Consider the following 15,448-nt stretch of genomic DNA (forward strand, 5'->3'; position numbering starts at 1 on the left):
AAATGCCAAGGACAAAGGGAGACATGACTGAAATGCATCAAGAGTCAGTTTGATGTGTGTTATAATTCACATATGCACTTTCATACCTTTTATTCTGCCAGTCACACACTGCCATGTTTTTTAGTTAAAAAAAAGAAGAAAATAAGGAAGACTTTTTTTGATTGCCTCAAGAAAGAGACAGATTTGAGCAGCTGTTCATCTGAAATTGAATTTCAAATTTTCCCTGCCATATGTGGCATGAACTTCACTCTATGGGTCAATAAATCACACAAACTCAAAGCATTTCCTAATATATGTATATGAAGAATTCTGTTCTTGTGTACAGTCGTGGCTGGTTGAAATCTGCAGAGTTAGAATTTGCCTTGATAACTTGTTAAATTTGGACTTAATTCAAATTTTGCGATAATGTAAACTTCCTTACTTAAAAATGAGAGCAATTTGAACAGCTGAGCTGTCCCTTCGCAGCAGCTGTCCTGCAGACTTGACCAGCTGTGTCCTGTCTGTCTCTTCGTGTCTGCGTGTGTTTCCTCTGAGTGCTCTGGGTTTCTCAGTCAAAACACATGCAAGATAAGTAAAATGAAAATTCTCAGTTGGTGTGAATATGTTCTTCCACACGTTTTAGCTCTGTGATAGACTTCCCTCTCCCGTTCACTCTTTCTCTCTAAACCCAAGAGGTCAAAGCAGATGGCTACCCCCTAGAGCCCAGTTCTTCTTGAGCTTTCTTCCTGTTAAAGGAGAGTTTTTTTTCTTGCTCCTGCTGCACTGCTTGCTCAGGGGGGAATGTTGAGTCTCTGTAAATTAAGGAGTACAGTCTAGACCTGCTCTGTACGAAAAGTGCCCTGAGATAACTTCTGTTTTGATTTGGCACTAAATAAACAAAATTGACTTGACTTGACTTGACTCTGTAACCTCTTCACATCATTCTCTGCCTTTTGCCCAGTGCATGCTGGGATAAGCTTCACCCTGTCACGACACTGAGCAGGATAAGGGAGGATAGTAGTTGGATTGATGGATGTATTATAGTAATTATGTTCTCCACAATAACGTGAAGGGATTCCTTCTTATCAGCACACTGCGTCTTTAAAGTACAAATACTGAAAAGCCATTATTATCAAGGCTACTTAATTTAACAGCAGTCTTGTATCACCTATACAAAAGAATACAAGCACAGGCTTCAATCACCTGATGAGAATTTGCATCGCCACATTACACTTGTAATCACACAATGGATAAACATGCGAAAGAAAATGTTGAATGTGTGTTAAAGAAGCAGTTGGTTTTGAGATGCTGTTGAGGTGTTTCTGTGTTGTTGACACAGAAAAACATCAGTTACTGCCCACCTTATAATAATAATAATGATAAGAAGAAGAAGAAGAAGAAGGATTAGCTGTGGAGGATTTCAAGGTATTAAATGTTCAGAGATGTATGAAGGTGCTACACCATTTAGCATTTTGTAGGTACTTAAATGGAGCTTACGACAACCCCGTAGATGTAAAATTAAAACCTTTTTTTCCCTTCTTTTTATTTTCTCAGGTCAAAGGATTCATGCATGGAAATGTTTCTGTTAGTGGAAGGTTGCTAATATGTGCTGATGAAACTGTTTATCAAACCAAAGGTACTGCAGTTTAGATGCCAGTGCACTGACTCTTCTGCAATTTGCATGTCTCAAATTGAAGAAGAGAAGCTTCTATCACTTTTTTTTACACTATAGACAGTATCGTATTCCATTTCTAAAAAAAAAAAAAAGTAATATTAGTGTTTAAGTGTTGTGCTTTCTCCTCATTTAGAAGTGAATTTGAACAACAGAAAGAAAAAATACCCACATAAACCAGAACTGAATATCTGTCCAACGGGCTTCAATTGTTCTAGATTGAAGTGATTTACTGTTCGATCACAATGAGATGAGGCACGGCTGATTACAGAACGTTATTTCCGAAACCCCTGCAGAAAACATTTCAGCTCATTTTATTGTGCAAAATGACAGATGCCAGCTCAGCTAGCGTCTGCCTCTCAGTGGGATTTCTCATTGAAGATTTCTTTAATCAGTCTTGCTGCAGGGCTGAAGCATGATCTTGGGTTATTCTGTCTATAGAGTATCTACTGTTGTTGTCCATTGTGTTTGGATGTTTTAGTAAAGGTAGCTGTCAGTAATTAACAGACAGCCTAGATCACATCCTAACCCACTGAAGAAAACATTTCATTTCATTTCAGTACAAAGACATGACAAATGCTAGTAGCACCATAGAGAGCCAACATGCGACCCCCTGCCCTGTTCCACTGGCTTTTGTAACTCAGTGTTATGTCTCATTGAGGGTCTGGCTTCCTGATGAAGTGTTCCTGAGGTTTTTTGTCCATAAGAAAAAGCCTTTGAACCCCTTTTAACAGTTCAACAACCCCCATGAAGGTTTCCCAGCACGCCAGAGTTAATGTTGTAAGTCCTCGTAGCTGGTTCTCCTTTATTCATTATACTTACCTCTAGTGTCCAATGTCATCTTTCAAGCTTTTTAGCTGCAATATCTGTGATGTTTGGCCACTGCAGCACAGTAACCATTAAAGCTTGAGCTGTTATCATTTTCAAAAAATCACTATTCCATTCTAGACAAATTCAATGAATCATGCAGTTTGACAAAGATTTGTTGTCACTGACTTGTTGCTTTATTTTTTTCCTATGCTGAACTATCACATCATCTTTCAATTGCACTTTCAATTGCACAGTGTGCACAGCAGATAAGTGCATGCATTAGCATTCATTGTTTTAATGCTGAGTGCTTCTTCGGTTCAGTAGTGCACTCATTCTTTTATGTTAATTTCAGTACAAAACCCGGCCTATACAAGCTCTGTTTTTAAGGTGACCAAATATTTGGTCTTTTGACCATATACTAAGTAATTTGAGGGCCAGAATTGCCAAAAAGGGGAGAGCCATTAATTGGTCATCCCTATTCTTTACCCTAAAATGATTTGCCCCAACATTATGCATTTCTTTTTCTCTAATCTTTGTTAATTACTTAATCACCTGTGTGTGAGATATAAGTGGGAAAAAAAAGTTTCTTGTGTGAATTCTGTGAACCAAGAAGGTGATCACTGTACCCATGCACAATAGAGAAGTGGAGAGTGTTTGTGTGCCCAGAATGTGATCTAGCGGTAAGATGAGGATCCATCTTTTTTTATTTGGTATTGATCGATGCTCGTCTCTATACTGAAGACAACTTAATGTTGCTAATATCAATACTTTTGGGTATCTACTGTATTTGACCATAATAGATGCTAGTGCATGTGCTTGCTAGTGCTTCCAATAAAAAGGAAAAAACAAGTTATGATTTTAGATGTCTTAATAAGTATAAGTAAAGGTTCAAAATTTGACTAAGCAATGTCAACTTTTGATACTATTATATACAGTGTATAACAAAACTGAGTAAACCCCTGGTTAATATCACTATAATGTTAAGGAATTGCAAATCTTGTCCATGAAATACAACTGTATTTGTTTTTTTAGATATAACCCAAGAAGAATCAAGCCAATTCATTTGAAAAACAGAAGGTTTGACCAACTATAATGAAAGGTCCATATTTAAAAACGAACTGCAACAAAAGTCGCCACACCCTTCATTAGTGAGACTCAATTCTCTTATTTCTTAATATTTTGTATACCCACATCTGTTTTTGATGACAGATTGGATCCTCCTGGGCAGGGATGATATCAGTCTTGCCCAAATGTGTGGAGAGATGTTCTGTTGTTCTTCACAGATGATTGTTTTCAGCTGCTCTTTGCTTGAGGGGTTTTGTTGCTCTAACTTCCTCTTTGAAATACTCTAAAGGTGTTCTGTTGGATTCAAGTCAGAGGACATACTTGACCAGGTCGAAGTTTTCATTTTTTTTTCTTTAAAGACTCTTGTGTGATTTTTGCAGTGTGTTCAGGATCATTGTCTTATTGGTAAATTCATCTCCTGCCTCTTCAACTCAATATTTAGGTGTACCAACTTGCCTCTATAAATATCATCTCCCCTACACCTTTTGCTCTCATGTAGCCTCGTATCAGCACACTTCCACCTCCATGTTTTACAGTCATCATCATGCAGTCACTGTGGTAATCCTGGCCAGGTCCACGCCAAACATGCTGAACCCCATCAGATCCAAACTCATTTATTTTGGTTTCATCTGACCAAAGTGTGTGCTGCCAGTATTCATCAGGCACCTTATCATGTTCTTTGGCAAACTTTAATCTTGCAATTTTGTACCATTTTGTTCATCCACAGACTTCATGCAATGTCCCTCGCACTGTCTGAGCAGTCAAAGAAACACCAACTACCACACATAATCCTTGTGCCAAGTCAGAAGCACTTGTCTGGAACATTGAGTAAATAGCAAATTGTGCATGCAGTAATTTTTCGAGGACGGACACTCTACCTTTTTGTTATTGGTAGTATGGGTCCTCCTGTGCCTTCTAACTGCTGCATCTGTGCCTTGGCATCTATTCAGTAGCCTGCTGATGATCTTGTATCCTCTCTCATCTTGATGGAGTCTCACAATCTGGTGTCTTAATTGTTCCTTACCATACTGTATGTAGCCATGTTGCAATAGACACAACCCAGGAAAAAATCACAAGTGTAACCACTTCTGTTGCACTGAGGTTGTACTTTAGGGTAAGGTTGGTACAGTAGGGTAGTATTACTTGATTGATCCCCCTAGTGGGAAATTCAAAATTGACACAACAGTATTCTTGAAAAGTGATAAAAACAAAATAAAATAAAATACTATATACAATAAAACAATATCCAAACGCTATATATACAATACATTAGTGGGAGTGGGAGGTACTGGGAGCTGTGGTATTGTTCAGTCTGATGGCTGATGACATGAAATAGCCCCCCAAGCGCTTTGAGGCCTGTTTTTTTCAATGTAGTCTATCTAACTTGAAAATAAAATAAAATACCCAGAACTGCAACCTAAAATTGACTACTGTAAGATGATACAAATTTTAGTTAAAATTTTAGCGAAAATTATACTCAGTTTTGGACATGTTGATTTGTACTCAAGTCTCACCTGCTCCTAAAGTAATGGTGAAATATCTTTTTTTAACTTTATAACTGAAGAAGTAAGATTTGTGTCTTGTGACTTTGTTGGTCACCATTGGTCTTCACAGCATGCACCTGCTGCTCAATAATTTTTTTTTTGTGTTTTTCTCTTAGGTTAGGAATGGAGCATGATGGCCAGGGGAATCGCTGCGCTGATGAGACCAGTATGGGCAGCATCATGGCTCCCCTTGTCCAAGCAGCTTTCCATCGCTATCACTGGTCACGTTGCAGCAAACAGGAGCTCAATCGATATATCCAGTACGTTCAGTGTCTCTCATTCCATTGCTTCTTATTTTCTCTTCTCTCCATATGATTGTTTTGCTGCAAAGCTTATGTGTGAAGCGGCTCAATACGCTATTGATTTTCTTAGAGCTTTTTCATAACTGGCCTTTGCCGTTTTCCAAAGCTGTCACATGTCTCATTTGTGACTCTATTTACTCTCATCTTCTCCTCAGCTCATATGACTGCTTGCTGGATGATCCCTTTGAACACAAGTGGCCCAAGCTTCCTGAGCTACCTGGAATAAATTATTCAATGGACGAGCAGTGCCGCTTTGATTTTGGTGTCGGTTATAAAATGTGCACTGCTGTAAGTCCTTCACATCTGTTGAATTTCCAGAATATTGATTTGAGTTACTTATTTAAATCCTTTGAGTCAGCAGGAACCTTGAAATCATTTTACACAGACCTGAAGTCTTAACACATCAGATGTTGGATATATACGTAGGGTGGATATTGTACCATTGTAACTTTCCTGCACTGTGAAGAAGCTGAACTTTTTTTACTCCTATATTTCCAAAAGAGTAACTCAAGCTGAAATTTGTTGTTCGTCATTCAGTTTCGAACTTATGACCCCTGCAAGCAACTGTGGTGCAGTCATCCCGACAACCAGTACTTCTGTAAAACCAAAAAAGGTCCTCCGGTGGATGGAACAGAGTGTGCACCGGGGAAGGTGGGAATCATATCCAAATCAGCTTTAAACTATATTAGTTTTGTGCAATAATGAGTCAGAAGAGGTGAAGAAGAGTTTAAATGGTTTTCAAATAGTTTACTGTCACCAGTCTCAACTCTTTTTTTACGGTCTTCCTTTCTGTTTTTTATTTTGACTTTGTCATATGTTAGTGGTGCTTCAAGGGCCATTGCATCTGGAGATCTAGCCAACAGCCCCAGGGCCATGATGGGAGTTGGGGTTCATGGTCGAAGTTCGGCTCTTGCTCCAGGACGTGTGGAGGTGGAGTTCGATCCCGCAGCAGACAGTGCAACAACCCTCCGTGAGTGCCTGTGTCGGCAAGGAAACTGATTCTTAGTGGCAAAAAAAAAAAAAAAAAAAGTGAAAAAGTAAAAAAGAAAACGCATGGAAACAAAAGGAGCTACTCATTCAGTGGCCAAATACTTCATATGATCTGTGTGTTCATCCAACAGATGATGACATATTGTAAACGTGTGAATGCAAAGCTGGCAAGCAGGGCCTGTTTTTGATCCAACACTGGCTTTGCAGAAACATGACCTGAAAGAGTTCAGCAGCTATGAGCTACTGTACAGTATGTCTCGATGTTCCCCAAATGTTCTAGTTATTCAGTTGACTTCTACAGGATTTAATGAAGTGTTTATCTAGATTTAAGACCCTTCAGAATTCTTATCTATGGTGCCCTGCAGTGTCCACAGGCACAAAATGATACTGTTAAACTGTCTGGAAATGGAGAAATCATTATTCTAGGGCTGTATCATGAACATTACACTACTAGAGTTTTCAGTTTGAGGATCATCTGATAAGTATTTATCGACTACCCATATTAATAGCATCCAAGGCTGAATGCCACTTAGGTGCTCCAGATAGAGGTACTGCTACAGTGTCAAGTCTAGACAGGCTTTGTGCATGTGGTGTCTTTATACTGATAAATTAGCATAAAAAGTGCACTCAATTTATATTAAGTACTCAGTATGCAGACTAAAATGGAAGACAGCTGCAAGAAATTAAAAATCCACAACCAGTTCAGACAACAAATAATCACTTTCACATTTTTGGAAAACAATTGGTTTAATTTTGGGACGTTTAACTGGCAGAAATTTGGGACACTGGGACACAATCAATGACATAGTCGCAGAATTAAGCATTAAACGAAAATGAAAACCAAAGACTTGATTTTTCAGTGTGCTGTTGATGGAAAATATAAAAAAATGTGCGAATGGTGAGACAGCTTTTATATAAATTTCAGCATCTAAATACAATTTTACATTTTGCATTCATTTATTTCTTTATTGAGGTTCCAGCTTAGTAAGGGGAGCTTTAGTGCATGTGCTGCTGTATTTGCTTCATCTCATAAAGTTTCCAAACTTGTTTAATTTTGTGTGATGGAGGATCAGGTTTAAAAACAAAACTAATTGTAATACTTCATGGTGTCCAAAAATGGTAATTGTATTAAATAGATTTCCCTCAAGGCAACAAAACAAAAGCATAATTTTGTTTTTTTGTTTTTTCAGGCCTGCCTATGGTGGCCGAGATTGCCCCAACTCTGCTTTCGACTACCAAATGTGTAACACAGAGGAGTGTGCAGGTCCATATGAGGACTTCCGTGCACAGCAGTGCGTCCAGAGGAGCAACAAATACCACAACAACATCAAGCACACCTGGCTACCGTATGAGCACCCAGATGGTAAGTCTGTAAAGAACGAAGTAAAGTCTCTTTCAAGAAGTTGCTCGGAGATCAACAAATGAACAAATTACTTTTGCAGGAGTAACTGCTCAGATTCATATATACATTGGTGGGTGTTATCTGTCCTCTGGGTCTTGCTGATGTCTTAATCAGATTCATTGGATGAACCAAGGTGTGTGTGTGGGTGTGCGTTTCTGTGTTTTCAGAGGGCCGTAAGTGCGAGCTGAGCTGTAAGTCAAAGGAAACAGGGGAAGTGGTGTTCATGAACCAGGTGATGCATGATGGGACCCGCTGCAGCTACACTGACCCCTTCAGCGTATGTGCTCGAGGAGAGTGTCTGGTATGTCTTTATGGTGGTAGCTTTTGAAAAAAATGTGATAAATTCTCCTGATGTTAAATATCACATTATAGTCTTTCTCTGCAGATTCTCTATCATTTTCTGTTGGGTGTTGAGGCTATTAAATTAAAAACTGTCTCACTAACAATGGACAATTAAAAAAAAGGTATTCCACACATTCTTCCTCCATGTCAAAATCTGGTGCCTACATTATCCACAATGCAACTCGCCCATCTACAGTTTAGTTGGAGATTGAGGTTTGTTACACTAGCAGCAGCTAAGCAGAAATGAGAAGCTACAGAGGTCTGGTAACCTCACTTCTTTCAAACTCTACACCTCAGGACTTTTTCCGTTTCTGGACTTATAGTCTTCAGCCCCAAATGGCGTTTCCTCTGGAGCCAAAAAAGATCTCATACAACTGTTTTCACATATGCAGTTGTGCTCCCCAAGGCCTGTAAACAGACATTAATATATACATTGGCTAAGCTTCCTTTTTTTAAGTTCCACTTCCTTTTTGATGATTTGAAAACACCACAAAATATCAATCTAATATTCATGGGAGATATTTTTAGTTACTAAATGTTATGCCAAAGATCAGCACCATGCAGTGGAGTACCCCTAAGGAATATCCACACTGAGCTCCTGTCAGGTGATATTTATCATTTGACAGGATATTCCTCAGGGGCTTGGAGAGGTCTGTTTCCCAGAGTGCCTCAACCTCCACTAGGGTGTCTTTTAATGTTGAAAATAGTGCCCTTGAAAATAATTATAAAGACGACAGCTAAACTGTAAATACTGTAATTATAAAGGAAATACAGCACTTTGTTTTGTCTGAGTCTTCAAACTGGACATAAGGAAGATTGAGACTTACAATTGCAGTCAAGCCACTCAGCATTTTGGCTGCATTCCTGTTATGTCTGAGTGTGTTTCCAATGTGCATCTCAAAGCAGGCAGCTGGGGCTTCAAACCAGATGCGTTTTCCCATGGCATAATTTTCCCAGTGGAGTAATCTCAGTCTACATAGAAGTCAAAGGCAGCGTTCCCTTGAGTTGACTCACTCTCTGTTTCTGCCCTTTCCCCCTTTTTTGTAGCATGTAGGCTGTGATAAGGAGGTCGGCTCATACAAGCAGGAGGACAAATGTGGAGTGTGTGAGGGGGACAACTCCCACTGTCGCACTGTGAAGCTCACTCTCACCAAGACGCCCAAAAAGAATGGTAATTATCAACTATGTGGCCAGGCCAGTGCTGAAATGAGAATTTTTCTTCAGCTGGGCCATTATATGAGATGGCTGTCATGGTTTAAGCTCAAAATCACTGATTCAGACATCTCCCACAGTCCTTATTCTACATCTTCAAATCTTGTCTCCATGTCTTGATTCAGAAATAAATGGCTGTTATTACAACCAAGAGTAAGTGCCTGCTGCTCAAGACTCCTATCTGTACCATGCTGTGTCTCTTTGTCTTATTAGGGATGCTGAAAATGTTTGACATCCCAATAGGAGCCCGTCACATTGTTATTGAAGAGAATGAGACTTCCCCTCATATAATTGGTAAGTGTGTGTCACATTTTTTTCTAACTTTGAAAGACGTTATGCTGTTGCTGCTAAGAAGCACAATTGTCTTTTGTGTAGAAGTTGCTAACACAGCAGTTTTTCCAAATCTTAAAAAAATCGTATTATCTCACTTGACTATATTTGCTGAATTACTCATCTTATTCACCCGAGAGACTTGTTGGATAGCTCTATTGACCGTTACAGACACAGAACACAAGTTCAAGTTCTTTATTCAATAAAGAAGCACATTTAAGAGTCAGTTCACCAAAAACAGACACATGGAAATAAACAGATTTGCTTTTATTCGTCCAGAATCTGAGATAATAGTTTCTGTCACTGTTCCAATACAATGGGCCTGAATAAAAAATATCACTTGTGGGTTTAAAAAATGAAACAAATGTAATTGCAACTAATCTTTCCAGAAACTTTGAACCTAACGCAAGAACCACTCATATGAATTGATTCATTCTTAAGTGACATATTTGAGTGAGTTAAGAAAAATGTTCACATTCATCAATTTTTGGACTCTAATCTTAGAAACAGAATCCAACAGATGATGAAAGTGTTCGTACAAGCTGTTAGTTTGCTTTTCTCCACAACTGAAAAAGACACTCATTTGAACTAAAATTAGGTAACTATACTAGACATATAAATATTCTGTTTACCATATCAGTGTTATGGGTATCACTTGACAGTGTCGCATCATCTTCTATCATTGGCTTTAAAATCTTCACGACCACCTACTATTTACTGGAACTCATAGGCCACTTTTTTCATTTTCATTCATTTTTCAACATATACTGTCATATAACAGCTATGGTCTCATCATATGTCATTAACAGCTGTTTTATCACTATTTGAATTGTTTTAATTGCTTTGCTTCAATCACCACTTCTGACACGGATACATTAACTGTTTTCTGCTGATTTCTGACAGCAGACTCTGGCGTGAAATTATTTTTCTTCATTTTACTTTTGGGTAACTTGTTGTGAATTAACCTTGGGAATAAAATTATGCTAATCTAATTTTTTTCTATGAAAAGATGGCATTTATCAGGTTAAAACAAGCAACTTGCAGCATGTTTATACAGTTGAAAATGTTTGGGGAAAATAAGAGATTTAGAGTAAGAATACTAAATTGTTCCTGCATAAAGGCCAGTTCACTCTGTGTTGTAGTGGAAATAATGGTGTGAATCCAAGCTGAGTATAGCTGTATGAAGGAGAAAGCTGGAAATCTCAAAAAGTCGATTTTTAGCATTCTTTTGAGAGATTGAAATGAATGCAATCATGGTCCAGGATACAAAAGCTTTACATAATTAACATTCTGTGGGCCTGTGGGCTTTCATGATATATATACACAGAAATGTTCTCATAAACACAATTTCATCCAGATCAGTTCAAGGTCAAGTGTCTTGGCGAAAAAAGTCTGCCGAAATCAGTCGTGGCCTTTCCAGAGAAGCTTGACGTCTATATTATTTGTACTGGGAGAATATTAGAGGTCACGCAAGGACAATTAAAACAAGTTGTGAGTCAGATCACAGGTTCTATAATGGTTACGTTGAAAGAAAGAAAAAAAAGAGTCTTGTTATGTAAACCACACTGCCATGCTAATGATGTTTGATTTGAGCTAAATGTGGCTAAGTAGGTGGAACACAATGATTGCAGTGTTATCTGTTCAGTACATGGAATTTGTAGCACAAAATGGTCTATCAAAAATAATGAGACTAGAGCAATAAAATGTCTTTAGGTGTAAAAATGTGTGACAGACCAACAGATCTTCCAGCTTATAATAGTTTTCTGTGCATCTGACAAGGGTGAGTCAGGATCACCATGGCCAAACCCTCCCTCTTCTGTTTTACTCTCTGGCTTTTATTAGCTCATGGGAAGAAGAGATGACACACAACTTGGAGGAATTACTGCTGGCTGACCACAATGCCAGACATCTCAAAATACATACTGACACGTTCCCTGCTTAGAGGAAAAATCTCAGACTTCTTGGGCAAGAGTTGAATATCTGTTGAATTTTTGAGATTTTAATGAATGAAAAAGTTTTTTGCAACTAAAAACAGTATGATAGGTATATGTTTCTTCTCACCACGTATGCATTATCCCCCCCCCCCCCCCCCCCCCTCACTGACAGCTGTAAAGAATCAAGTTACTGGAAACTTCATATTGAATGCAAAAAGTGAAGACGCTGAGACAAAGACCTTCATCGAAAATGGTTTACAGTGGGAGTATTCCATTGATGGTGAGAAAGAGACCCTAAAAACATCTGGTCCTCTGCATGAAGGCATTGTAGTACTGGTGAGTAAGGATGCTAGTGGATCACTGCTTTTTCACTATTTATACTATGAGTTTTTTCTAATTAAGTCTCCTTGATTTCTTGTAGGTTATTCCCCAGGAAGAAGACATAAAGATCAGCTTGACATATAAGTATATTATACATGAGGACCTGTTACCGCTCATTACCAACAACAATGTGCTTCTGGCTGAACTGGACACATATGAGTGGGCACTGAAGAGCTGGTCTCAATGCTCCAAACCCTGTGGGGGAGGTCAGTGTGTATGTGTAAAATGATGCATCTAGTCTGCTGTTGTTTCATGCTGTTGTTGTTGTTGTTGTTGTTGAAAGCTTGAAATTTAGTAATTTAGTAATTTAATCTATTTTCCGTATGATTAATTGATGACAATTTTTATTATGGATGATTCAAGTAATTTATGACAGATTATAAACCCTTGCTGGTCCAAGCTTCTCAAATATGAGGATTTGTTTCTGTTTTAAATTGATTAAGTTGATTTTCGGGAATCTAGGATTATGAGATAAATACAATTGTATAAATATTGAAGAGACTACTCAGTAATGAAAATAATCTTTTAGTTGTAGCCTTGATGAAGTATGTGAAAATGACATGCCAGCTTGTCAAAACAGTTAAGATCTATTTATTGCAGAGAAAGCACAGATATCTAAAAACTATAATTATAATAATAGTATTATTTATTTTGCCACCCAGCCAAAAAGGAAACCATAATAAACTATAATAAAATCAATACATATCCAAAAACAGAAAACGTAGTCAAACAAACAAAGAGAGGGATGAGTTAGATCTACAGAGGGATAAGGAGTATTATCCACAAAGTAATGTAAAGTAAGAATAAAGTTCAATATTTGAAGTATTTTCCCTGTGTAGTTTGGCTGTGGACATTTCCATCATGATGACATCTTCAAAGAACTGTAAACACTGTGTGACAAAATCAATCTCTGAGCAAATAGTTTCTGTGCTGCTGTTAGGCCCACCAACAGCCATTAGTGCTGTGCTCAATTTAAGTCACAATCGAGACATCAATCAACGACAACAACAAGGATATAAAAGAATCATTTTCCTTGTCACCTCAGACAGAATGCAAACAACTTTTTCTTTCTCCCAAGTCATATGTTTTATGTGCCAATGGCTCCTTGGGAACATAGTTCACCCAGATTTGTGTATTTAATGTAATTTATGCTATATGTCTGTATTTCTGTCCTTCAGGCATACAGTACACAAAATATGGATGCAGGAGGAAAAGTGACAGTCGTTTAGTGCATCGCAACTTCTGTGAAACTAGTAAAAAGCCCAAACCCATCCGCAAACGCTGCAATGTCCAAGAGTGCAGCCAACCCACGTAAGTAACCTTGAACTACAGTGCACATCATATATCCATGCATTTATATTTCAGTAGCTAGTGCAGCATTAAAATAATGCTAATAATGGCTTTGATAATGGCTTTGCCTCAATATTATATGTCATACTGTCATGATGTATGCCTTTCAGAGGGAATAAGAGAAAAAAATGTAAATACTGTATGTAATGGACAGAGCCTGCTGTTCTTACAGGTGGGTGATGGAAGAGTGGAGTCCTTGTAGTAAGACCTGTGGGAAGCTCGGCTACCAGACCAGGGTGGTACAGTGCATGCAGGCGCTCCACAATGGCACCAACAGGCCCGTCCACAGCAAACACTGCACTGAGGATCGTCCAGAGACGAGGAGAGCCTGTAACCACACCACATGCCCTGCCCAGTGGAGGACGGGGGCGTGGTCTCAGGTGAGCGGGAGGGTTACCTGGGTCTGTATTTATAAAAAGAATCATACTTACTAATAGATCCAACTTACACTCTTTAGTGTAAGAGCAACCTTTAAGAGCAGCTCTGAAATGATCACATGTTTAGAGCAGAAACAGCCATCAGATGTACCTTACTTCTGCCCCATTGTTCAGTCTTGAAAAAAGAAAATCTTCACATGTAACTCAGTGAAATGTTATTGCTCAAAACTTAAATCTTGCTGTCTTTTTGTATTAAATCCTTACTATTTCCAGTAAAAATGTACACCTGAAATTAAAATAATACTGCATGTGCACCATTTCTGTGTTTTTACCAGTTTTCATTCTTCCACTTTGAGTGAATCTTATGCAATTCATTTCAGTTTCTATAACTTTATTATTTTCTGAACAGTTTATGAACTGTCTTCCTTCAGCAATTAATATGACAACATTTGGGTACAGAGTGAATATCCATTGATACTGATCTGTTTCTTATTCATGCCAAGTCATTAAAATATAGAAGGGTTTCAATTATGTATTTGCTTGTTCATATTCAAACATTAATTATAGTTGTCATTATAGTAATGTCACTTTGAGGGCAAACCTATCAACACTGACATATCCTGTCATGAACATGTCATGACAGGATTATGTTAAGATATAACTGTCATATATGGGCAGACCCTTACTGTGATTGGATTGTGATTGTCAAGAGCTCTGACAACTTTTTCTAACTTAACTACAGTGATAGAGTTTGAAAACTTTATACTTTAAAACTTTAACTTTATACTGTCTCTCTAATAACAGCTTGATACATTTCATATTCTGTAATGTGTGTGTGTGTGTGTGTGTGTGTGTGTGTGTGTGTACCTGTGTTGGTTTTATGGTAGTGCTCGGTGACCTGCGGTGAAGGGATTCAGCAAAGGCAGGTGGTTTGCAAGGAAAGCGACAACACCATTGGAGAGTGTGAAGGCGAGAAGCCGGAAACAGTCCTCATTTGCAAACTAAGTTCTTGTCCAGGTGAGAATACATGTTGTTAGAGACTGTTAGAGTTTACCAATGTACCAGTTAGTTTTCTGCTCGTCTTACTGCCTCTGCATGAACAAGTCATTTTCATGCAGACTTTAAAGAACTGGCGTAAAGATTTGTATGCTTTTTGAGAAACCTGTGGGTATTTTATGGTTGCTGCATCATGCACATTTAATCATGATCCTCTAACTGCAGATTCAAGCAAGAGCAAATGAGGTCACCTCAGATAGTGTAGGATTTTATTCTGACTCAGAAGTTAAACATATGATAATTTCTTCATGAATATGAAAAGAAGCCAGTGCCAACAGCTAGAATTGTTTTGAAAGAATCAAAGCAATCAAAGCAAAATTGACACAACAGTCCCAAATTATAGGCTTTCCATTTACTGTACAGCTATTTGATAGATTATTTATTGTATTTTTTGGTTTGTTTGATGGATTACACCAGCTAACCCTAACCGTAACTGCACACTACTTAATGTACTTTTAGGATGAAACCCTGAAGAAAAATATCTTTCAGCTTCTGTGTCAAAACATTTTTGCACTGACGCACTCCTACAGCTTTTCTCATATTTGCTCCCTCTTCAAAGAACCGGGGGCTATTTTTTTCTGTTTCCCTGAGTGGGCAGTGAGTGGAAAATGGTGTGGTTTTTGTCAAAAACATGAAGAAGAAGTCCAGGTTGGGCCCTGTGTCCTGTAAATAGCACCAAGCTTTATTATAGGTTTCCAACAA

The 15,448-nt window shown here is 38.3% G+C and overlaps 1 protein-coding gene across 1 annotated transcript in view; it reads left to right on the forward strand.

The window, feature by feature from the left end:
* LOC128381508 (A disintegrin and metalloproteinase with thrombospondin motifs 14) overlaps positions 1-15,448 on the forward strand; it is a 50,895-nt gene that overhangs the window by 33,897 nt on the left and 1,550 nt on the right. The window contains exons 8-20 of the mRNA XM_053341531.1: positions 5,187-5,330; positions 5,528-5,660; positions 5,910-6,023; positions 6,194-6,342; positions 7,553-7,725; positions 7,932-8,065; positions 9,154-9,277; positions 9,532-9,612; positions 11,755-11,918; positions 12,004-12,169; positions 13,142-13,274; positions 13,486-13,693; positions 14,578-14,707. Coding sequence (XP_053197506.1) covers positions 5,187-5,330; positions 5,528-5,660; positions 5,910-6,023; positions 6,194-6,342; positions 7,553-7,725; positions 7,932-8,065; positions 9,154-9,277; positions 9,532-9,612; positions 11,755-11,918; positions 12,004-12,169; positions 13,142-13,274; positions 13,486-13,693; positions 14,578-14,707 — 1,853 coding nt within the window. The remainder of the gene's footprint in view (positions 1-5,186; positions 5,331-5,527; positions 5,661-5,909; positions 6,024-6,193; positions 6,343-7,552; positions 7,726-7,931; positions 8,066-9,153; positions 9,278-9,531; positions 9,613-11,754; positions 11,919-12,003; positions 12,170-13,141; positions 13,275-13,485; positions 13,694-14,577; positions 14,708-15,448) is intronic.

The sequence above is a fragment of the Scomber japonicus genome, chromosome 20, assembly GCF_027409825.1.
Source record: "Scomber japonicus isolate fScoJap1 chromosome 20, fScoJap1.pri, whole genome shotgun sequence".
Classification (NCBI taxonomy): Eukaryota; Metazoa; Chordata; class Actinopteri; order Scombriformes; family Scombridae; genus Scomber; species Scomber japonicus.